Genomic DNA, 24868 nt, shown 5'->3' on the forward strand with positions numbered 1-24868 from the left:
AAGAAGGTCATTAGAGTCCTTGGAGGGAGAGTGTGGCGCAGTGCTTGAATTCTCGATTCTGGTGCGTGAGGTCCTGGGTTCGATTTCTGGCGGCGGGGATATCGACCTTGAAAATTAAAGTCTGCATTTATTAGACAACATTCTACAGATTAAATTAAGACTTTCTGTCCCCATGGTGCACTTAGAATTATGTCAATGAACACTGAGAGAATCACGGCCTTCGGAAGGGACGTGTACAGAAGAGCAATACCCAGCAGCAAACACACGTTTTACAGAAAAGGTTTAAATGTCGGGTTAATAAATATCTCCAAAAAGTAACTTAGCCCCTTAAATAATGACCATTATTTAAAAAGGCGCTATCGTATTACAAATCTGTAAAATGCGTTGGAAGCAGAATTTATTTCTGCGCATTTTAACACCTCATTTGATACGATAGCTCCGAAAACAATAAAACACCGGTCAATTTAATGTAGTGAGGTCCAGATTTGAAAGTTGCACTTACATGCAAATTTTTACAATACAAAAACACTCAAATATCATTACACAGATTTTCTTCCATTACACCGAATACAAAATCAATACAATTTACTGCAACTTTCAAATCTTGGGTTACATTGATTTAAATGTACGATGTGACGTCAATATTTAGTCAATTGCTACAAATGATGTATCCCCTGATTGTCCCAACCCGTCCCGGTGTTTTAATGACCCCAGCTTCCGTGAGTTATCCATTGTTGACAAATCAAATCAAATTTGTTTTGCACACGTTCCTAATTCACGTCTCTAATAGTTGCCAGTCCATTTTGTATAAAGTTGCACGTGTTGCGGGAGATGGGACATCTATCTACGTCTCTTTATTTCCATAAATCCCACCACCCTACAATACCAACCTGCGCAAAGATTTATTGTTATTTTAACTTAAGGATACGATACATGATTTACCGACAAGTGACTCATTTCGGAATGCGATCATGAATTTTGAAGAAAAAAAAGTTTCCACAGGCTTCGTTGGGACTCGAACCAGCGATTCTAAACTTCCTTCGATTACGCGTCTAGCGCTTTACCGCTCGGCCACCGTGGCAGTTGAGCGGATGAGTGTAATGATAAAAGATAAATCTCATAATGCCATCTTTAGCCTTTTGTTTACTAAAAACAAGACGCGTTTTTTAAAGATAGATTAGCCGTTTTATGCATAAATAGCACGAACGTTTGGGAAAGGTTTCAAACAAATAATAGAGACACTGATGTGATGATGAAATTGCGTAAGTCGGGAATTATCTGCGTCGCAATGTTTTGTTTTGGTTTTAGGAATTTGTCCTTAAAATTTACGACTTCATGACATTATCATTCGAAATCAACAAAAGATATTTCAACACTATATGTCCTCATTCTTTCTCTAGAATGTTTTGTACATGTATGTGAAATAGCTTCAACAATGGTTCGCTGCATAATGGTAAAAATAGCCTTGACCTAAAAAAGGGCGAGAGGTACCATATTTACGGATTCAGGCTAAATTTAAAATTGATATAAAACGTTTGTTTTTGATCGATTACAAAAATTAATTTTGTCGTATAAAGAAATTGTATCTGGCGTGAATTACACTACAGTTTTTATTCCTAGGGCTCTTTGCACTTCAAATAATTGTTTTAATGATAGAGTGAATCCCCTGGCCCTCTATAATTACGCACAAAAGATCGAGTCCCCTTAACTAGATTTCTCAACACTACAGACAATATTAGACTTGAAATTCAAAATACTTATATTGATGTATATAGACATGCGAGTCAAAATTGTGGCCTTAAGGCGACGAAAAAAAACCCTGTTCTACGGGCGGACGGACCTTTCAAGTAGGGTCGGTCGGTCGGCCTTTTTTGTCTTCTATTTTTATAAATAACCCAAAAAATCACCAAAATCTGTAAACAATTTAAATTTTGAGAAAATACAAAAAAGAATTTGTTCCTGATATTTCCGAAATTTGGGTCGGCATTCATTTGTACAGGAATTTTTTTTCCCCAATTTGTTCAAAATCTGGGTCGGTCGGGCCCGTAGAACAGGGTTTTCTTTTTTCGTCGCCTTATCACAATTTGTTAAACATTCCCATACAATAAGCCGGAGGTCACTCAAACCCAATATGTTATCTTCGAGAAGAAATTTGCGGAATAACCCTACATCACGGATCGTCGCGTTAAAGCCATATTATAATATTTCTTTAAAAATAGATTTGTATTTATTTTCCATAAACTATTAGCTTTTACTGTCAGATATATCCCCTTTTAATTTTGAGCCGAACAAGTGAGGTAAAGCAAAGAAAATTGGAATTCACTACTAGCGCTATTACAGTAGCGTGTGCAGCACATTGAAAGTGTGTGTGGGGGGGGCATGTCGTTCAGTTCCCCCGAATGGAGTCTGATTAGGAGCACATTTTGACATTTTTAACGTTTTCCCCCCGAATGACCAACTAAAGTGGGGGGGGCATGGCCATGGCCCCCTGCCCCCCCCCTTGCGCACGCCACTGCGCTATTATATGTTACACCGGCGGTTAAAATTCGGTACGATCCTCTGGCGTGTGTGTATCTGTCCCGCACGCCGAGTACGTAGTATGTGTTATGAACATCGTATATGTACGCGTTGACTAATATTTCTATCGTAATAATAAAACAACGGTTCCGGTGGTTTATTCAAAATCTCGGATTTGTTAAACATTCCCATACAATAAGCCGGAGGTCTTTTTTGAGGGCGTTCTCCTCAGCAAATGTTATAATATGGCTTTAAGGGCCCAATTTCAGGCTCCTAAAAATGGTTGCTTAATGGCGCAAACCTGCAACTCCCCGTTTACGGTAGAAATATCATAGGGCTACATGCAAATCTTTTTTTCTTGGCCATTTCTCCCCAAATTTCGTAACAAACAAATTAACAAACAAACAAACAAACAAACAAAATCCAAAACAGTGGTCAGTGAAAAGGGGCCAATATTCAGAAGGATTCGGAAGGACAGGTCTGTGATTAAGGTTGATATTATTTTCACAATCATGGAGTAGTGTTTGACAAGATGACAACTCCTGATTATATGAGTGTCCTGCACTTACTTGTGAAGCAGTATCAATATAAACGGAGATATAACATAGAACTGCATATCATTTGGTAAGTACCAACTCCAGTCCATACACTAAAATTTAAAAGATAAATAAGAATAATAACGATGATAATGGCTTTTAATTACGCGAAGTTGAATTAAAACCAAATTGTCATTGGTGATTCTGGCCTAGTGTATATTTGATATTTTTATACCCTTGTATAATACCGTTATATAATCCTAGCTGTGTCGCTCGGCTGCACATCACATTGGGTTAAGATGTGCGTTCACGCGTGTTGAACCAAGTGACTATTAACTTTTTTCACATGTCGTTATTGTTGACCCCGGTTCTAATATCTGCAATCAATCCTAGGCTCCAGGATCGTGCATAGGTAAAAGCCCGTGCGACAATACTCAATTTAGGGTATGCACGTATATAGGAAGAAGAAGAAGAAGAAGAAGAAGAAGAAAGCTTAGAGGGGTTTATTTCATGTTTGGCTAACATCGACAGATCATGTGTATTAAAAACCCATCCTCCACACCAAATGAATGTATTAAGTGAAAATAAATTAACAGCGCAAATTTCCTAAGAAAAATCAATTGTTTATAAAATGATGTACTTTGAAACCATCAAATATACTTCGGTATTTTTTTTATGTTTTTAAGGGAGCTTTAAATGTTTCAAAGTTAACATGTTAAGCAGAAATTTTAAATGTTAAAAAAAATGAGGTAACTTTGAATTCATGTTTAATGATATAAGAATGGATTTAATTCAATTATAATCAAGCTTTACATGTTTTAATTCTCGCTATTCGCAATAAGGACGCCGCCAGCGGTTTGCGATGTAATCGTGATGTATCATGGGAAAAGGTCGACATCCAAGTCCGCGCAATACGAATATTACCATGCTATTACATGTGACAATATTTTTTAGTTTGTCAAAATAAAGGTGTTACACGCGAATCGATACTCAATAATACTTAATAATGTGATTTGAAATGTGCACAATTAATTTTTTCTCTATAGATTTGCGTGTAATACCGTTATATTGACAAACTAAAAAATATTGTCACGTGTTCCTATGTAATAGCATGGTAATATTCGTATTGCGCGGACTTGGATGTCGACCTTTTCCCATGATACATCACGATTTTCCCATGATACATCACGATTACATCGCAAACCGCTGGCGGCGCCCTTATTGCGAATAGCGAGAATTGAAATAATTTAACGGTCTAACATGTTTAATATTTTAACAAGTGGAAAAACACACACCCCCTCACCCCACCCATCACCTCCACACACAACTCATCAAGTTATAAATTACTAATAACATTTTCACCGGAATTAAGTATTGTATTTAACCTTACCATTTCACTTTTTGGAAAAAAATTGCTGATGTACAACAAATTTCTCCACCAATATTTTTCACAATTCGGATGATCGATGTAACGATACCAGAGTGGCCCACTTCCAATGTATGGATCCAAAAATATGATGAATAAGATCACGGCTGAATAAACAGGAGTCAACCTGTACAAAAATTTAATAAGGAAAACAAATTGGACTATTCCAGTTGAAATCTTTATAGTCCTACAGGCTACATCCGTATGGAAGACATGACCTTACTCGTCCACACAGGAAGTGTGTATTTCAAATTGGGTTACCTGACTGGGAGACTCCATTTGAATTCTATCCCCCCCCCCCCCCCTGCGTGGGAGATTACGGTCATGTTTTCCATAGGGGGTTTGGATTTCAACTGAAATAGTCCATTATACAGATAACGGTGACTAATACTTTATCGACGGGATTACCCTCCTCCATGCCACCATCAACTGCAGACGACAACTTTCAAAATTCTTTTAAAATTCAAAAAATTTTCAGAATTTTACATTTTTATGACCATATTTGTAATCAGCATTAAAATGAGTACAAACAAATTTAGTATGGGTTCAGCAGAAAACTGGTCCCTTTGTTTATTTTTTTTGTGTAATTTTGGACACTCTTAAATGTTGACGCTGACAAGTTGTCCTTTTTGTCTATTGAGGAGAACGTCGCGTGTGCCATATAAATTCCATTTCTAGCGACAAGAGGCAAGGATAAATTAAATATATTAATTGTAGCTTATTATCTGCAGAAAATGGTTTTTAACATTTTGATTAGTTCTCGAAGTTGAATAAATGACAAGAAAGTTTTCCCTCCATTTTTTTCTACAACACAAGAATATTAGTAATTGTTAATCAACAATGTTTACACTTACCTCCAAAAGCGATGAAAGTAGAATAACCCCCAAGGAAGCTTGCCGTTGGTATGAGCCATTTTCCCCAAAGTTAAATAAGTTAGCAGACAACCACTTCAAGAAAGATATAAGATGTTTATATATTATTGCATCAACTACGGTAGGTTATTTTCAGTCATAATTACCATCTCAAATGCGATGTCAAATTGATCATGGGAAAAAATTCCCGGGGGGGGGGGCACTTCAATTTGAAATGGATATAGGTGTAGAGCTGGCATTTTCGCACCCAGGGGCATTCGGTGAGAGCAAAATGTAAAAATATGGGGTCATTGGGTGAGAACATGCCCTTTTTAAATGGAATCTTTGGGTGAGAACCGAAAAAGCGCCACAGAAACCTCAAAAATCAAATTTCTAGTTCTAAATGGCTTCAAATTTCTTTGTTGTTGTTTTTTTTTTCAAAATAAGTTACAGTGATAAATGAAAGTTGCTGTTCAAATTGAACTTGTAAGGGTCTTTGGGTGACAGATCAAATGGAAAAATAAGGGGTCTTCGGGTGACAGAGCATGTGTTCGTAAAAAATGGGGTCTTTGGGCGACAGCGATGCTGAAAAAGGGGGTCTTAACAGCCCTACATACGCATCACCTGCAAAGTTGGAGTGCCCCCCCCCCCTGGGAAAAATTCCAACAGGAGGCTATCCAAGCAATATTTTGGTTCAGGCTCAGGCTTCTCTTTTGAAAAACAGATGTAGAAATACCCGGGGAGCATACACTGACCAGTACAGGGTGTCCCTGAAAGAACTGTATTGTCGGAAACTTAATTGTTTAGGTATTTTAACGCCACCAGTAGCTACCAGTAAACATAACTAAATAACTGAGGAATAATCAGCTATCACATACTTTTTAATTTTGACAATTGACCAAACCGTTCTTGAAATACAGTCATGGACAAAAGTTTGGAATATTTTTATTTTTTGCATAGCCCTGTTTTTAAATGCAGATATCTTACCAGAAATGACCCGTCGACCGTCAGCCATGTAAAATGGATCACGGGTGTCTGGCAAGGACTTAGGTGCCATTCCATATCACGTCATATTGCGTAAATGTAGCACAATGGCTTCTTATGCCTGACCAATGATCCATCGGGCATTCTTTTCGCAGTTATTTCAGCGATTTGATCCTAAGGTTACATTGGCTTTTGCATTACCGTGTGAAGAAAGCAGCTTTCTGATCATGGGGTACGAGTTGAGCGCAGATTTATACGCCCGCGTCATTGACTTACGTATTAGCGGTTACAAACAGAAGGATATTGGTGTCGCTTTAGCAGTTACACAAGGTGCAGTTTCTAAATTTTTGAAGAGACGTTTTGAGACCGGAACTACTACACCTACACCTAGGTCAGGTCGGCCCCGAAAGACAACCGCCAGGGAAGACCGATCTCTCCCGAGACTTTGCCGCAATGGCCGCAAGAAGCCTGCATCTCGGCTACGAACAGAATATGAGACTTCGGGAACAATTTCGTGATCCAAGAAGACAATGCCACGTCGCACAGAGCCCGACGCGAGAGGGAATTCCTTGAAAATGATAATGAAGAATACCTGGACTGGCCGACTTTGAGCCCGGATATCATGTATCCTATAGAGAACTTATGGGCAGAAGTATCCAGCAGGCTAGGTAACATGGACAACAACCAATCACCCTGCAGGAACTTAGACACGTCCTTATTGATTGCTGGCGATATATTCCACAAGGAATCTTGGCAAACCTGGTCGAGAGGATGCCAAGTCGCGTGCGTGACCTTGAGCCTGCAATGGTGGACACACCAAATATTCAGTGAAGTTTTCTCAAGCAAAAGACTTATCTGAACATGTCAGAGTGAGAGTTTTAAGTTTTTGTTTAACCAATAAAGTTTGCTAGTGTCTTTAATCTCATTTTGTGATACAAAGAGACCGGCAAAAAGTATTGCAATAATTATTTGATCCTTCTATTGTAATACGCTTCCTCAGGTAAGTCTTTGTTTAATTGACAAACTGTGAGATGTAAACATCAAAGGAGATTTGCACCTTTCAATTAAATTCAACTGAGCACTACTCCAGAACAATAAACCTCTTCCTAATATGAATAAAAACTGCATTTGATACAAAAATAAAAAATATTCCAAACTTTTGTCCATGACTGTATAAGAATTTTACGAAACTCCCTCATTTTCAAACCTTTCTACAGATTCAAATATCAATCGATGATCTGTATTCGGAGTGCTAATCACTGCGCATCATCAGCGCGTGAGGCATCTATAATTGTCATTGGTCAGATATTTGACTCCGTGGAACGGATGAAAATGAGGTAGTTTCGTAAAATTCTTGTATTTCAAAAACGGAGTGGCCAATTGTCAAAATTCAAAAAGTATGTGATAGCTGATATACAGTAAGCCAAATAATTAAGGTACCAGTTATGTTCCTGTATTATCCTAAATAAAGACAAATATGTCCAAATTAAAACAAGCAGTCAATACCTGTACTCTTTAGCTCTGATTTAAGACCTTATTTGTTTAAATTAGTTGAGAATTAAAGAAACGGTGATCTAAAACCTAATGAAGAAACGAAATCAAAAGTTGCACTTTTGTGTTCTAGTCAATGAAAGCACGAAGCTCGTTTTAACGTGCTAAAATCAATGGAAGCGCAGGGCTAGTTCTCTTGTTCACAAATCAATAGGACATTTAATGCAGCAAACTGCAACTTTTAAATTGGTATCTTCCCCGGGTATCTTCCTTGGGTTTTGGGATCGTCGTGTCTTTATTTCTTGAACAATTTCAACGAATGAGGTCTTAAATTCGAGCTAAAAGATATAGCTATCGGCTGCTGGTTCCAATTATGACATATTTGTCTTTATTTAGAATATACAGGAGGTGAACATAAGTGGTAGTGGTACCTTAATTTTTTGGTTTACTGTATTCCTCAACAACATCGGCTAATTAGAAATGTTTCGTTTATGCGTTTAAGTAACCAAACAAATTCAGTTTCCGACGATATAGAGTCCTTTCAAGGACACCGTGTAGAGATCAGTTATAGTCCTACTATTGCAGCCCATATTGGACATAACTAGCACAAATAGTTATCATTGGAAGCAACTCAGATATGAAAAAAATCTAAGTTAATAATTGCATAAATTGCACAAATTGCTGACGGCTAGAAGGGACTTGGGGGATGAATGTCATAATTGCTTATATAGCCGCGACGTTAAAGCCCTTTCCGCCAATTGCACAAATAGCCCAAATACCGCTTACTGGAGGCAACTCAGATATGAAAAAAGATTCTAAGTTAATAATTGCATAAATTGCACAAATTGCTGACGGCTAGAAGGGACTTGGGGATAAATGTCATAATTGCATATAGCCGCTACGTTAAAGCCCTTAACCCTTGTCAATTGCATAAACTTCTAGCTATTTATGTTATTTGTGCAATTTATAAGTGTGGCAAAATGTAAAATTTCCCTATACCTTAAGTATGGGAAATCTACCAAACCAACCAATCCTGCGCCTTTCTCGGGGATATGCGCCTCGGGGATATGCAAGGAGTCCAGTTCCTTACTTTGTTAATTACTAAAAGGTATAAACCCTCATAATACTAGTACATATAATATAAACCAGCCAACGATTTTGTGCTGATAAAATCGTATCATATATGTAAAAAAAACTTTCAAAAAAGCTGGCATGCCGGTGGGTTTTTTTTCAGAATACTACATTTATGTAATTAAATTGTTTTCACACATATTTAACCCTACCTTAACAAGAAGAACGTATCAACAGCATATTCGGCTTTTACTACGACGGTAAAATCTAGCCGTCGTATCATGGCATAGAATTCGATTGTATCATCTTAAGAATAAAACAGAGTGAAAATTATACCTCATTATTGTTTAGGCAAAATTACGAACGATTGTTTGGTCGTCCAAAGACTATTTTTTAATAGATGGGTCGGTCATCAAGAAAAAATTATATTTTTGTCAAAAAGTGACCACCATGCCAATAATCTCACTCGTCTCGGATCTACATCTTACCAATGAACGATATGGCGCTTCAATTCTTAACTTTGCAAAGCAAAATCAATTCAGTGCAATATAACATAGTGTAAGCAGCAGTGTTGCATACATGTAGGCGTAATAAGTTTGAATAACCGCAGCCAAAATGTGCAAATAAATGAATAAATATAATGTCCCTGTTTATCGTAAATTTGTCGTATATGAATAGCAAAAATGCTTGACAGAAAATTCACGTGCAAATACAAATTCCATTTATATGTAAATTTCCTTTTCAAAATTTTATTTGACTATAATCGGAGCCAGATATGAACAATACTAAATGCGTCTGATGTCACTCGTCAATCAAACCCAGAAACGATTTGTTTACGATCTGGTGTGATGATTGAACCGTCTTAAAAATTAGGGTTTAGTAAAATAGTAAAGGAAACTTTCGTTCATGAAGGCGCCATCAGCGTTCGGGTCCAACGGCCATTGGCCGGGAGGTAACTTTCCAGATTGGCAGTCTATTTGCCGGCGCGGCTGGCCGATAACTTTTTAAAGCTCTAAGTAGTTCAAACACATGATTCATGAATGCAATGTTATTTTTATTAAATCACTTATGAAGACGGTATAAAATAAAATTAATTAAACAAAATTCGCGATCTTTTCAACGGTTCAACCGCCGCTTCGAACAGCCTAAACTGTATATAATATTATATTGTGTACATGCGTATTTATCATACTGTTTAATTAGGAGCGGCAGACAGGTCACGTGTTAAGCTGCACAACTCGTGTTGCCGCGAAAAACAAACCGCGTTTGAGTAGTTTTCGTTTACCGCCTTACTAACCTATGGATCAGTACTAACCTATGTATGAATGTCTCCCAAACTATGTAAAGATCGTGATGGTTGCTACACAAGAATGTCCATGGCCATGGCCATGCAGGACAGAAGGATTTGGTGTGCTGTTATTCGAGGACACCACTCATCTTATCATAGCAAGCCTTACTAAAAATAGCGGGCATCAAAACATAAGGCCTGGCTGGCCTGTAACATTTTGAGGCACATTTCTAAAACTAGGCATCATCCAACAATCAACAATGCCTCCAATTCAGGACCCAATATCGATTGATTGGTGACGTCTGGAAAAAGATCTACACACTTCTTGCTATATGCAAGATTGCATGCATTGAACACCCCGTTGTCAAACGTTGTCAAACGTTAGCACGCTTCGTAGCGATCAATAGGTGTTTTGGGATTCGCTTCGTAGCATAGATTAGGTATCTATTTTGCCTAGCGATGATCAGCATTCTAGAAACGCTTGCTGTTATAATAATAAAAATTTTAATGCTAATTTATTGCCCATTCTAGGGAAGCGTGTTAACCTTTTTAAAATAACCGAGTGAGAGGGTTTTCAAGAAAATATTTTTCCCTGTCAAAACTGAAGCATCCTCTGTATAAAAGAAAATATGAATATTAACTGCACATCATAACGATTCGTGATACCCAATTGTAGCACATTTGATGTCGTTTAAGAGGCAGAGAATTTTATTTCAATTTTATATACGCCAAAATATTTTTTTAATTGAGCAAGAATAAGGATAGAAAAAACGTTGAAAATTCTATGTGAATATTACATTAGACCCAACTAAAGATTACTGTTTCGTTTTTATGGTAATCTAATCTTTTATTTCCTGAAAAAACATTAAGGGTCTAATGTCGATTATTCATATACTTGATCAAAACATCGAACGTTTATACAAGAAAAATGGTAGGTTCCTCTAAAGTATTTTACTGACCATGGAAATGTACTGACACACGAGCACGTGTCAAAATCGATATAATGTATTGTCCATATAGACGCCCATTTATCATGTTTATTGTTGGATTTTTTTGTATAGGCCTATAGAACACGCATCAGTTAACAACAATTGAGCGCTAATAATACACATAATGTTTTAGGTAAATAAAATTCCAAAATATGGTACGTTTTCTGCCTTTGCTTGTCACGTGGTAGGCCTATGTTGAAGTTGCGATTATATCTTCAAATAAGTTTCAAATGGATTCCAACAAGACAAGTGGCCGAGTGGTCTAAGGCGCTGGGTTCATAGTGTGTCCAAAGTAGTGCGCCGTGAGTTCGAACCCCGCCTCCGCCAAACTTTAATGAAGTAAAATTAAAATTAAAATTTTACTTTAAAAAAATTTCATATTGGGGAAATGTGACTGGCAGAATTTATGTATGGCGTGGAGTGGTGTGGGTTAAGGGTTAGGGCCCTGGGTTAGGGTTCATTATTGATCGTAGATTATATACGTATTCATTGGTAATATATTAGTAATAGTATATCGTGTGTAGGCCTATGCGCTTTATTCCGTAAACATTAAGTATATGACTGATTTATGGCAGAACAACTCGTAGCATAGGTTGCTGGTTCGAACCCCGGTCGACACTTGGTAGAATTTTGAATCTATCTTGTTTCGTTTCTTTTGTTAAGTAAGAGGAAATAATAAACTCCTCAACGAAAGTTTGGAAAGTTTTTTCAAGCATCTATATCTCAGATTATTTGTAACATTTTCATATCATGTTGCATATCAATGGATAGCTACATTATTTCCCTTTACAACGACACCACATTTGAAACGATCTCTTTTTTCACGGCTGAGTAGACGTCTTGTAGTGAGGTCTCAAACAGAATGTGCCAAATTGACCATTATTCTGTGCTCAAACAACACTAGTCACTAACCTCAATAACGGTTGGTAAAGCCATACGCAGCCAGAACAGCCATTACCTCCTCCTCATGTTGCTCACCAGCCTGCTCACACATTGCTGTGGGATGGCACTCCATTCTTCAACCAGGGTTCGTCACAGGTCATTCAATATGGTTGCATTGGCTACTCTGTTACGCACAACACGTCTAAGCTGGTCACACAAGTGTTCAATCGGGTTGAAGTCTGGGCTGATGGCAACCCATTCCATTCTCTCTACTCCCATATTCTGCAGGTAGTCATTGACTGCCCTGGCTCTGTGGGGGCAACCTTGTCATCTGGGATGATTGCCTTAGGTCCCAAATTGTGAAGATATGGAATTGCAGCTTGGTGCACAGAATAATGGTCAATTTGGCACATTCGGTTTGAGACCCCACTGCATTCACAAGACGTGTATTCAGCCGTAAAAAAAGTGATTGTTTCCAATTTAGTGTCATTGTAAAGGGGAGCAATGTAGGTATCCATTGATATGCAACATGATATGAACAGGTCACAAATAATCTGAGATATAGATGCTTGAAAAAACTTTCCAAACTTTCGTTGAGGAGTTTAGAATGTATCTCCACCGCAACGCTAGTAAGCATTTCGTTAGGTGTGAAGAGGCATTTCGTCAGGTGTGAAGAGGCACACTTCGTAGCGCTTGTTCACATCCGTCTTTTTCGCATTCGACCTGTGCTAGAAATCTTTCAGGTTTATAAATAGCGCCATGTGCGGTATACTTTGGTAACTTCTAGAGGGTTTCAATTCATACTTATAATTCGCTTATGACGACTGGGAGGAGATGAGATTTCAACCTGGGCTAAACCCTTCTGTTACCGTTGGGGAGTGCAATACGTGATTGATTAAAAATCAATAACTCGCAGCTTGCCGATTGATTGTAGATCACTATAAATCGGAGGAGCCTTTTGTAAGCTATTTGACCCCGATCTTATTGTTAGAATACAATAGCTACCTTCTAATTACGTTTCCATATCAGGCCAAAAGGATGTATGCTTTGTGTCAGATGTATGTACTGTACTTCTTTTGTCGTGGTACGAAATTCGAGACCTAAAGTCCCGAAGCTTTATTATAAAAAGTACAGATAAAACGCATTCTTCTTTTGGATTTTTGAGACAAGAACTATTTTGTGTGCAAGATAACACGGATAGATTTTCTTTTGAGACTTGAAATTCCTTGTAAATCGTCAGTTTTACCGAGGTTTCTTGTAAGTTTTTGTTTCCATGAAAGTGGTCAAGAAAAAGTTCAAAAATATCACATTTTTGGCCGACAAATTTAAATTTTATTCAGGCTATCTTGCAGCTTCGACTTTAAAGTAAAGATATATATGGGACATTTCATATTTCCTTGAGGTGTTCTCTGAATGTTTATGTCAGAAAGATCATGGTTCAATACAAAATACAAAATACAAAATATTCACCAAAAATAGTAACTTGCCAACTTGATATAATTTATTTTAAAGACGGTCCCTGCATGCATGCATACATGGCAGGTATGGTACAATATAGGGAAGCACCATTTGATATCAAGGTGGGGGGGGGGGGCTGAGTCGTGACAATTTTTAGTAGGCCTACCTCGGTGAAGCAATTTTTAGCGCCTCGATGAAGCAAACAGTTTTTGTAGCACCTAAATTTCGTTCTTCTTATGTTAAAATGAGTTCATATCAGGAGCGTAGTCAGGAAAAATAAAGGTTTTGGGGGAAAATACAAAAATAATCATCAATTTGAACCGGTATTATTAATGCGATATGTACATACACTGGGTTTTTTTAGCGAGACTGTAGGGCCTACATATAAACTGTTAAGTTTTCGAGCCTCCAAAAACCGGGCCAAAATGTTTTATTGAGACAAAATTTGGTATTTTACATTCATTTTGGTGCATGATCGGGGTAATTTTGGTGGGAAACAGGCTCCTTGCCCCTTTTCCTATGCCTTCCCGATTTCTTTCATTTTTTGTTATGCGGGCACTCTTTTCAGGGAGCACTCTGCCCCCGCTGGTTAGTACCGGTACGCTTCTGGATCAAATGGTGAGTTTTAGCATATTTTTTCATGAATGTTTTCAAAGGAGATCCATGTCTTGTGATTATTTTCTTCAAAATATAGGTTCATGTGAGGATATCTCACCAAAACCATACTCTGATCCATCCACTGACCCCACATATGGCTCCCACCATCACGTGGCATAGATTTCTTTTTGACTTTGGGGTGGACTCTGGGGAAAATCTTTGAAGTGGAGTGAATCAAGTGTATTCACTCACAGAATAACCTTTCACAAACAAATGCGAACAAAATACTTGCCAGTTTGAAGCTAAAATAAAATTAATATACCTGAATGAAACTGGAGCACCCTTGCCACCAAATTTTTTTTTTTCAGGTCCGAGGTGGTGCAATGTTGTTGTTTTTTTTTTTTTTTTTGGGGGGCTCTGAGGTGAAGCAATTTTTTTTATCAGATGGCGTGACAATTTCTTTTCCAAAAAACTACCAAGCCCCCCCACCTTGATATCTAATGGTGCGTCCCTTATATAGGTTTATACATATACAATACAGTGTTGTATTTTGTTTATTCGACATCGAAGTGATTACATAACTTGGGTCACGGCCGGTCGTTGCATCAATCAAAGAAGTTTAGTCAGACTGATTCGGGGACACTCCCACTTTGGAGGTGACGCGTACTAGTATGTAGGGCTGTTAAGACCCCCCTTTTCAGCGTCGCTGTCACCCACAGACCCTATATTTTTACGAGCACATGCTCTGTCACCCGAAGACACCCTATTGTTCCATTCGATCTGTCACCAAAAGAGGGCCGCACCAGGATGAGGTGCAGGGGGGTGATGTGATGCAATACTTATCCCAGGGTGTTGAATTATAGGGGAAGCTTTTTGGCGGGACAAGGGGGAGCCAATATTGGCACAGGTATAGGTATTTGCACCGTTTCGATATTGCGAATGTGATGTAGAAACATGTCAGGATAGGCCTAAATTCAAATGGTAGGCCTATAAAGGGGAATATTTTTGGCATGTCAAATATTTTGATGTATAGGCCTAGCCATGATAATCTTTAGGCCGTATAAAATTAATGTTTTGGTTCTCGTCCCCTCCCTCCTCAATTTCTGGGATTTGTCAGATTTTTTATTTTAGACTTTGGAATGATTTGTGAATTTTTCATACATATAAATAAGTTTATTAGAGAACAAGGATCACTTCCAAGTCTTTTTGTGGTACTCTAGGGGGTTTATCCCACAGAATCTCACATTTGAAAAAAAAAAAAAAGTGCCTCATCGTTTCCTCAAGCACAGTTGGAAAAGACCGAAAACTACTGACAATGCTGATTTTACATTGAAAAAAAAAAAAAAAAAAAAAAACCTCCCTCCCTCATCAATTCATGAAAATCCTCTGGACGAGAACCAAAATATTAATTTTATATGGCCTTACCTATTAAAACCAAAAAGAAACTGTCTTTGGGTCACTATGTTTGAAAAAAAATCGTTTTGATTAACAAAAGTTGTAGCTTCGGAAATACTAAAAAAATGCCATTTTGCCGAATTTAATAAAAGTAAATTTTTCTCTTGAAAACATTAGTCAAGTTACATAAAGTAGTGCAAAATATGGGTTCGAATTTGATTGCAAAGATGGTTTCTAGAAAAGGGGTAAATTTATTTTGTTGCAAAAGCCCTTACATCCACAAAAGGCACGATATAAACGAAATAATAAAATAAATAGGAAGGCTTGAAAATTGTACCAAACCTATTCTTTTAGTTTCTATTTATCAACACTTTATTCAAAACCAAAATGAATCAAATCGAACTAGTAATAATTGAACAATTTTTGAAAAAGCTGTTTTTCTCAAAAAGTCAAAAAGTAGATGTATAAAGGGCTTTTGCAACAAAACTCTTTATATATTAATATCATCAGTATTATTAATATTAGAAAGATTGACTATTATTTTGTTGTTGATATTATAAGTACTGAATTTACTAGTATTACTATCACCAAGTCAATAGTAGGCCTATATTGTTATAATTCAATGTTAATTAAAATGTCAGCAGTAGCCTAGGCACATCAACAATATTTAGTGGGTATGTTCCCCCGGAATGTTTAGGTGGTGGTTCTTTGGGAGATGCGGGCGTACCAGTAAAAGGGGGGTCTTTTGGAGCTGCGAACAAGTAAAATATTGGGGACTTTTGGAGCTGCGAACAGTCAAAATCAAGGGTCTTTCTTGGCTTTTTGCTTGAAAATCCCAGAAATATGAGGAATGAACAATTTTGGGGTCTTTTAGAGCTAAATATTTATTTATCAAAATCAAGGGTCTTTCGGAGTTCTATTTTGGTCAAATATAGGGGGTCTTTCGGAGCTGCGAAATCCAAAAAGGGGGTCTTTCCGGGGGAGCATACCCGTATGGTCATTTGTGTTAAGTGCCCTTCCCCCCGTGAGTATAATGCATTTGCCACTTCCGAAATTTTTTTACTGATAAGCATAGGAACCGCATAGTCAGAGGCAAGGTTCATTATTGATTGGAGATTCAGTAGGCTATAAAGAGACAAGTGCGGTAATAGCATTTCAAGTGTATGCGCTTAATTTCGTAATCAATAAGAGCTAATGAACAAAATCATTTCTGACAGAACTGCTAGCACAGTTGTGTAAGCGCTCGACTGTGAAACCGGAGGTTGTGGGTTCGAACCCCGTCAGAATTTTAATTCAGATAATTTTCTTTTTCTTTCGTGAAGAAGAAATAATAATTGAAATCCGTCTTATAAAATTTAACATAGTATAGTAGAATCATGTAGGCCTATGTGTTATCAGATAAGATCTTCTGTAGATTACCATATCAAAAGAATTTCGAAGTTTTGTCAAGCAAGTTTCTAAGTGTGCCCCTAATCGTGGTTTGTATAGAACTGAGGTGATAGCTTTGTTTGATAATAACCAATGACAGCGCCGCTACGATTTTAAATTAAAAACAGGTCACCGCTTGAGGCGCTGCATTTAAGACGCAGCCTAAAAAGTTTATTACGGGACAAAATAGACGTGTGTTAGGTACCTAATCGTCTATCGTGAAAGTGTGACAAGAGGCTGGGGAAAGGTCTACACAGTTCCTGCTACATGGGTGCGCATGCACATACCTGAAGATTGCAATGAAACGTTTAAGGGTACAGCCTATAGGAATAAAGACCAATCGAACATATTCTTGTTTATGCCATAATATTGTAGTCTTTCAACCCTTTCATAACTTCAGCTGTGTAACTTACGAAAATTCCCGCTAAAAAGTGGTTCTTTTAATTTTTGAAAATCTGGATTTTTCGTACTGATCATACTATAATGATCACCAGGCAATAATGTTCTAATCACACTATAGACTGTGTTGACATGAGACGTCAATTGCTAGGCAATTTCGGTCATATGCCCACGGATATGTTATGTTCAGTACGGTGTACCATGAGGAACATGCTAACTTAAAATAATTTTTGCAAACTTTGATAATTTTTTACAAACTCAAATTATTTTTTACAAACTCGAATAATTATTACAAACTTTAATTTTTGTTGTTGCAAACTTTAATATAATGTATTGTGCATGTAGAGCGTCATTTATTGTCGGATTTCTGTATTTAGATCACGCAGGGGACGCACCATTAGATTCTCAGGGGTGCATGGGAGTTTGGGTCAGGCAGAATTTTTTTTGTTTTTTTTTATCGCCTCCAAAGGGAGGATTTATTTTCACCGCCTTATTTTTATTTATTTATTTATTTTTCAATTATAATGTATACCTTTATACAAAGTTGGGTGGGAGAAATTTGTTTTACTCACCAGTGAGGAAAAAAAAATTCCATCTCACTAGTGGGCGAAGTTGTTTTTCGTCTCACTAGTGGGCGAAGTTTTTTTCAAAAACTCCCATGCCCCTTGAAATCAAATGGTGCGCCTCTTAACGCGGCTGTGTACTCTAGACATTGTGAAATTCGATGAAAGTGCAAAATGTGACCACTTTAAACTTCAACGGCCATTATTTCAATGTTCATTTTCTCGGTAAAATGACGATTTAGGTACACGATAACTCAATAAATACAGCATCTAGGTAAGCAAATATGATCATCGTAAAAAGCACGATTGACTCAAGAAAGGTTTTCTCATTTTTTTATATTTTGGTCTATTTCCGATTTTAGGCATCATTTTGTGCAAATAGGCGTTTGTGAATTTTAAAAAGTTCAATTTGATGTCTTATATGGTCAATATCTCAAAATATAAGGCCAATTGATATAAAAAATATAAAAAAACCGTTTTTGGAATGGAGCCTCAAGTTTGAGCTAAAAACAAAATAAAATATTTTGGAAAGAGTGTTTTTTTATTATGTACCTAACAATATTGCCAAAAACTCACTTTTTTGTGATTTTCTTCAGAATTGTTGTTTTTACCCCAAATCTGTATTTATATTAAGATTTATTGATGTCTTGCCTTCATAAAAATGTATACTTTTATATGTCTTGTGCGAATAATTACAAAGTTATTGCACTTTTACTACATGCATGTCTGAGAGTACACAGTCTCCTTAACAACAATTGGGCGCTATTAATACACATTAATGTTTTTAAGCAAATAAAATTCCAAAATATGGTACGTTTTCTGCCTTTGCTTGCCACGTGGTAAGACTATGTTGAGGTTGCGATTATATGTTTTAAAAAATTCAAGATGGATACCAACAAGTCGTGTGGCCGAGCGGTCTAAGACCCTTCTTTTAAAAAAAAAATCATATCGCATCGCGTATAGACTCAATCTCGATAGCCTGAGTCTCGCTGGGAGTCTTGCTCTCTCGTGAAAGTCGAAAGTTTGCAAAAATATTTCAAGTTTGTAAAAATTGTTTGAGTTTGTAGAAAGTTATTTGAGATTGTAAAAAATTATTAGAGTTTGTAAAAAAATATTTGAGTTTGTAGAAAATCATTTCAGTTTGCAAAAAAATATTTGAGTTTGTGAAAAATTATTTTAAGTTTGCATGTCCTCATGGTACACCGTAGTTCAGGGACCGTGCTTTTAAAAACCCGCCAGATCGCAATCAGGCCATTGACCTGTGTAGTGGTCATACGTTGCTCGCTCAACCATAACATCATGACTGTCCCTAATAGCTACTCATTAATAATGCGTTGCGTCAGGTCATGGACTCTATTCAATAATTTTAATCCTTTCTTTAAGGTCAATAGATGAAAGGGAGACCTTGAAAAACAGATGTGTGTTTCTAGATAATATTTTATCATCCAAGCTGGTGATCTAGGATATTTCTAGGAGGCGACACTTATTAATTCATACCGCTCACATCTTTCTTCATCCAATGGACTTTGGGGAACTGCTGAGATAATAAGTGGATGTTACAATCTAATCGGCTACAATCGGCATAGTTGATGATATCTGATTCTGATAATTCACTAGTAGCAGCGAAATTACAGCGCTTTGTATCCTCTGGTGCACTATATAAATCTTATATGGATTCATGTTATTTATTTATTTTATAAATATTTCTTGTAAACACAATCTAATGTGGTGCTCACTACATGTAGAAGGCCTGGTCTGCAAATGTTCAGTGCATAAATCTAGTAAAGATAAAGCTTCATATGTTTAGTGTAATCAAATGAAATACCAAAGCTGGATATTATACAATCGTGATGCATTACTTCTTGTTATGGACGACAAGTATTAACTTTGATATTATTATGGCAATATCCATTCCCTTCTCAATTGATTATGCTTTCTTTTCGAAAAATAAACCATGAGGCCTAGAGGCCATGATATAAACCTATATTCGGTATGCGGAAACCTTCCACGGTTAGGGCGGCGCTTGCACTCGCATATTCGCTAAACTGCCGCCTCCTTCATTTGCCAACCTTTATCGAGGGGCGTGTTTGAGGTTTTATAGTCATACATGTAGGCCTACCATTTTTCACCCTGATGTGGCAGTCAACGTCAACGCGTTGAAGCAGCTGTTTCGTTCGCGCATCTATGTGGCGTATTAAGCGTGTGCATGTGTACCAGCGCTTTGACCGAACGCTAGTAATTATTTGGCTGTGCCCAATTAAATGCTCACTGTACTGACATCACTACCACATCAGGATGAAAAATCGCATATCGCAAACCAGCCAAATTTGTCATAGGTTTGAATTGTAATAGGAAAACCGTGAATATATGGTCTCAAACTCTGAAACATCTGAGCAGAAACGTGTCCTTTTCACTGGTTTAAAGTGAGTCTGTAGCTGTCGCCATTTTTGGAATATAATACAACATTCTCTGGCCAAACATCGGGTTAAATGTAAGTAAATAGTTCAAATCGTCTAAATTCAATAATATCAAACAGTCACGGACATTAAGTCAAGGCTACATGAGAAGTTTGGGGTAGGTCACGCATTTCCTTGGTATAAAAAACAGCCAAAAGGATGTCCAAAATTCCCTCTTTTATCACAACGCGATTTATTACGAAACAGCATTTTCATAGGGCATACGCTGGTTCTTTCAATTCTAATTTAAAATCTGTTCGTCACATGCAGTCTGATTTGGTATCTATGTTTTCATCAAAGTCTTGGGAACTAATGTGGACAGTAGTTTCGTTTAAAAACGGATACTGTTTAAAATATCAGTATTTACGCGAGCGACATTTTGAGTGTGTAAAATGCATTGAAAATTGTCGGCTAAAGAATGCATAAATTAAAATCGCGAACAGTAATAGCAACAATAACTATCTACATTCCAAGCGGAAACGCTTTTCATAAGCATACCACTTATTTTTGGGCAATCGCTGCAACCGAAATATGAAATTACAGGCCATCTGTAAAAAAGAGCGTGAGCATATTTTACTATGAACTTGGGACATCAAAACACATGTTTTAATTGGTGTCAGACCTATATTAATGATACGATAATTATGCCCCCAATAATGGCTTTCATTTGAACTATTATTTGTTAAACTGCTATTTTTACTTTTTGAGAAATTAATGAATTTATCGAAAAACTCGACGGAGAGTGTCACCGTAACAGCTACATGCCTTAATACGGATCCCGCTCTCTTGTGGCGTATACTACGCTACAAGAGAGCGGAATAGGAAATACTAATTTTCAAAGGGCCAAATCGAAGTAGGTTACTTACCATACATACGTTCATTCAGTGGATAGAGTAGCGAGTGCGCCAGTATTACCCATGATATACTAAGAACACGTATACCATTTAGACATCCTACACTTTTGTCACCCTGCTTAGCATTTAGTAATTTATCTAGAGACCGATTCACGGCAAAGCATAGAAGGAACCTGGTTAAGAAACCTGCAAAAAATCAAAAATCATCGTGTTTTAAGACCTAATTTTCAGGTTTTGGGGAAATAATCTATATCTTCCACGTGAAAGGTCAAAATTTTCAATTGATCATCGACTTTTCATCCCAGCTAACATGCTTAAAGTACATATCATTGGATTTATACAATTTACTGCGAGGATTGTTAGATTTCGAAAACTCAATTTTTTATCATTTACCATAAAATGTGTATCATATCGCAAATTTAAAAAAAATCGAAATTATTAGATATCAGAAGGACATTCCTCGTTTTATAAATGCAATTCGATATGTCTGATGTGCTCTCAGGTCCCACAAATATACGTGAAAACGTCGCTATCCGAGCACTTAACACCAGTAAAAAATTAAAACCACCTGGAATCATTTTTCAATCTTTATGTAAAAAACACCTCACCTACCTTGTTTCTTAGGTGTTTGATGATGTCGCTGAACCTCCACATGTACGCTATCGTTGGGAGTGCCTCCTTTAAGTAGCGGTGTCCGTTCGGATTTAGTATCTACGGTGCCTGGGCTACTGTCAACTGTTTGATAGCCGTTTATGTTCTGCGGAGATTCGAACCATCGTATGTAGACATCTACGGCCGCACCAAGGAGCATCAAGAAACCGAGGATCGAGCTCAGAGTTCTATTGGCGAGATGAAACATAGACTTTTATTGGTGGAATATCTTGGATTATCATCATAGATATCAGTACAGCACAGAGCCGTAAAAGAACACAAATCAAATCCTGAGCCGGCATTTCACGAACCGAAATATTGTAAGCCGACTCCACCCTGGCAAATTAATATAATTAAAACCCTAAAGCTCAGAGAATTACACATTCAGAATACCGTACTGCTTGTTATATTTTGGCCATGTATTACAATAATTACTAATTTTGGCAAATAAGCCGGCGCAAACATAAACTATCATGTGCCAACATAACAAGGGCCGACTCCACCCTAATTAATAATAATAATAATAATAATAATAATAATAATAATAATAATAATAATAATAATAATAATAATAATAATAATGATAACAATAATAATAATAATAATAATAATACACAGACTTAGAGCGCTTTTTAGGCGCCCGTTACGGCGGGCCCCTTATTTGGCGTGACTTTGCAAAAAGCTTCTAATTTCGGTCTTGCTAGATTTACTTCGCAACTGTTTTGCTTAAAAGCATGCCCAACTTAGAAATAAAAATACAACATGCTTGGTTTTGATTTTATTATTGTTTACTAATATGCACGGGATGAAATCTTGTGCGTATAGGTCCGTTATCCTTTGTTAAAAATACAAATTTAATGGACTCATAAAAATACCAAATAAACCGATGGTGCTGTGCAGCTTTGGCTGTTGGTGCCAGCGAGGGGAGACAGGCGCTTGGTGTGTTTTCATGGTTTCGTTTTGCGGATTGGGAGATGTTAATAGTTTTGGGTTGCTTAGTATTTTTTATAAACATCGTCAGTGCAATAATACATCTGTTTAAATGAATGAAATGAAAGGTACTTTGTAAAAGCAAAATAATTATTCTTGTCTTGTTTACTATCAATCATAACAGACTTACCCCTGCTTAACGAAATTCAACAATATTCAATATCCAATGCAATATCCTCACACTACAATACAAAACTCCCCCACCCCACATGATCACAAATTGACACGGAAGCTTCATACCATTCGTTTCAATACAATTTAATTCAATCCAAAACGGTCCTGTCATATGCCTACACCTCTCCCACTAAAACACATATCTTTTGCATTTAATCATATTCCCTTCTATCCTAGAAAAAATAATTTTAATATCAAATCTAAACACCATGGCATTCAACACATCACTACCAAGCTCACGTTGGGCGCCCCGTTCCTTTTTTAAAGGAAGTTTTATTAAATGTGACCCGGCAGCACAAACGAGCCGTAAATTCCCTAAATTGTATTCTGAGTTATGGTGTAAAATGTGTACGAAGGTCGTATTCATCGGTCACTTAAGCTGGCGCGACATCTGTCTTATTTGGATAGTCACAACACCAATCAATAATCCTATTATTGAAGTGGATAATAAGCTTCTACCTTAGATGGCTATAGAACTTTTAATAGCTCTGGTCTTTGTTTGCTTTTGCTAAATCCTTTTCAAGTGATGGGTTATTTGTATAGGTATGCATAACCAACAATTAACAATGAGAGGAAGTGTCCGGCAATCACAACATTAGGTCTTATATGTTAGAAAAATAATTATCAAGCACGAATTACATGGTTTTATTTAAATCAAACTCATATTAACCATAAAAACGAATAAAAACAGCAGTCTCTCAACACGCGATATTCAAAATTCCCGCGCCGAAATGTTCTAGAGCAGTGACGTCATGGTTATTTGTGCTCAATTGTCGACAGGCTTCATTGAACTATTGGGACGTCACTGCTCTAGACAATTTCGGCGCGGGAATTTTGAATATCGCGTGTTGAGAGATGGCTGTTTTTATTCGTTTTTATGGTTAATATGAGCTTGTTTGAAATTAAACCATGTGATTCGTGCTTGATAATTATTTTTCTAACATATAAGACTTAATGTTGTGATTACCGGACACTTCCTTTAAACCTCGTTGACTTGGGGATGATTTGAAATGACCGCCAATTATGACTGTTTGATATTTATTGCCAGCAATGTGGAAAAAGAGACACACATAGAAACGAAAAAAAAGCTATAATTTTGTTGAAGGAGCAAAGTTTAACTAACCATAACTCCACTTCTGGATATCGTTTGAAGTCAAATGATATACCATTTTAAGTTTATGATGTTTATTTTTAAACACGAAAAAAAAAAAAAATTGACCGGGGGAGGAATTTACGGCTCATTCGCCGTGGACGGTCACAAATGCAGAAAATAGCGATGGAAAAGGCAAAAATACAAGAGGGGGAACATTAGGTGAATAGGTGAGTTTTCAGGTTCTTTTGAAGGTTTGGACATTGGCAGAGTCACGAATGTGGGAAGGCAAGCCATTCCATAAAACAGGGGCAACGATCGAAAATGCTCTGTCACCAGCCAACTTGTGGGATCTCAGAATGAAAAGGCAAGTGGCATCAGTAGAGCGCAATGAGTACATGTACCCAGAATGACGGGTGTGAAGGATGGATCGAGGACAGGTTTGCAGGTGTAGATGAAGCAAGACCCTTATAAACATGGACGAGAGTGCGGAACTGGACACTAATTAGCTTGCTAAGGCTGATATCAGGTGAAAGCTCGTATTTTTCTCATTAACATATTGAAATTAGGCGTTCCAAATCATCAACAAACTGTCAAATTTAGTCTCGCCTGTAGTATACCACGTTTTAAGACAAATTCAATTGTTTTTGATGATATCTTTGGAAATACACCGATTTGGAAATCCTAATTTATATGTTAATGAGAAAAATAGGATTTCTCATTTGATATCAAGAATATCATTACATGATCATGATATAGGCCTATATACATTATCACG

The 24868-nt window shown here is 37.1% G+C and overlaps 1 protein-coding gene across 2 annotated transcripts in view; it reads right to left on the reverse strand.

Annotated features, from left to right (window-relative positions):
• LOC140136255 (nose resistant to fluoxetine protein 6-like) overlaps positions 1 to 24868 on the reverse strand; it is a 100926-nt gene that overhangs the window by 59945 nt on the left and 16113 nt on the right. Inside the window, exons 5-10 of one of the 2 annotated variants that reach the window (XM_072157977.1) lie at positions 21798 to 22024; positions 21198 to 21371; positions 9089 to 9182; positions 5334 to 5426; positions 4444 to 4606; positions 3087 to 3166 (exon numbers count right to left, since the gene is read on the reverse strand). In XM_072157977.1, the coding sequence (XP_072014078.1) occupies positions 3087 to 3166; positions 4444 to 4606; positions 5334 to 5426; positions 9089 to 9182; positions 21198 to 21371; positions 21798 to 22024 (831 nt within the window). The remainder of the gene's footprint in view (positions 1 to 3086; positions 3167 to 4443; positions 4607 to 5333; positions 5427 to 9088; positions 9183 to 21197; positions 21372 to 21797; positions 22025 to 24868) is intronic. The other variant, XM_072157978.1, reaches the window with a different exon arrangement.

The sequence above is a fragment of the Amphiura filiformis genome, chromosome 16, assembly GCF_039555335.1.
Source record: "Amphiura filiformis chromosome 16, Afil_fr2py, whole genome shotgun sequence".
Taxonomy (NCBI): Eukaryota; Metazoa; Echinodermata; class Ophiuroidea; order Amphilepidida; family Amphiuridae; genus Amphiura; species Amphiura filiformis.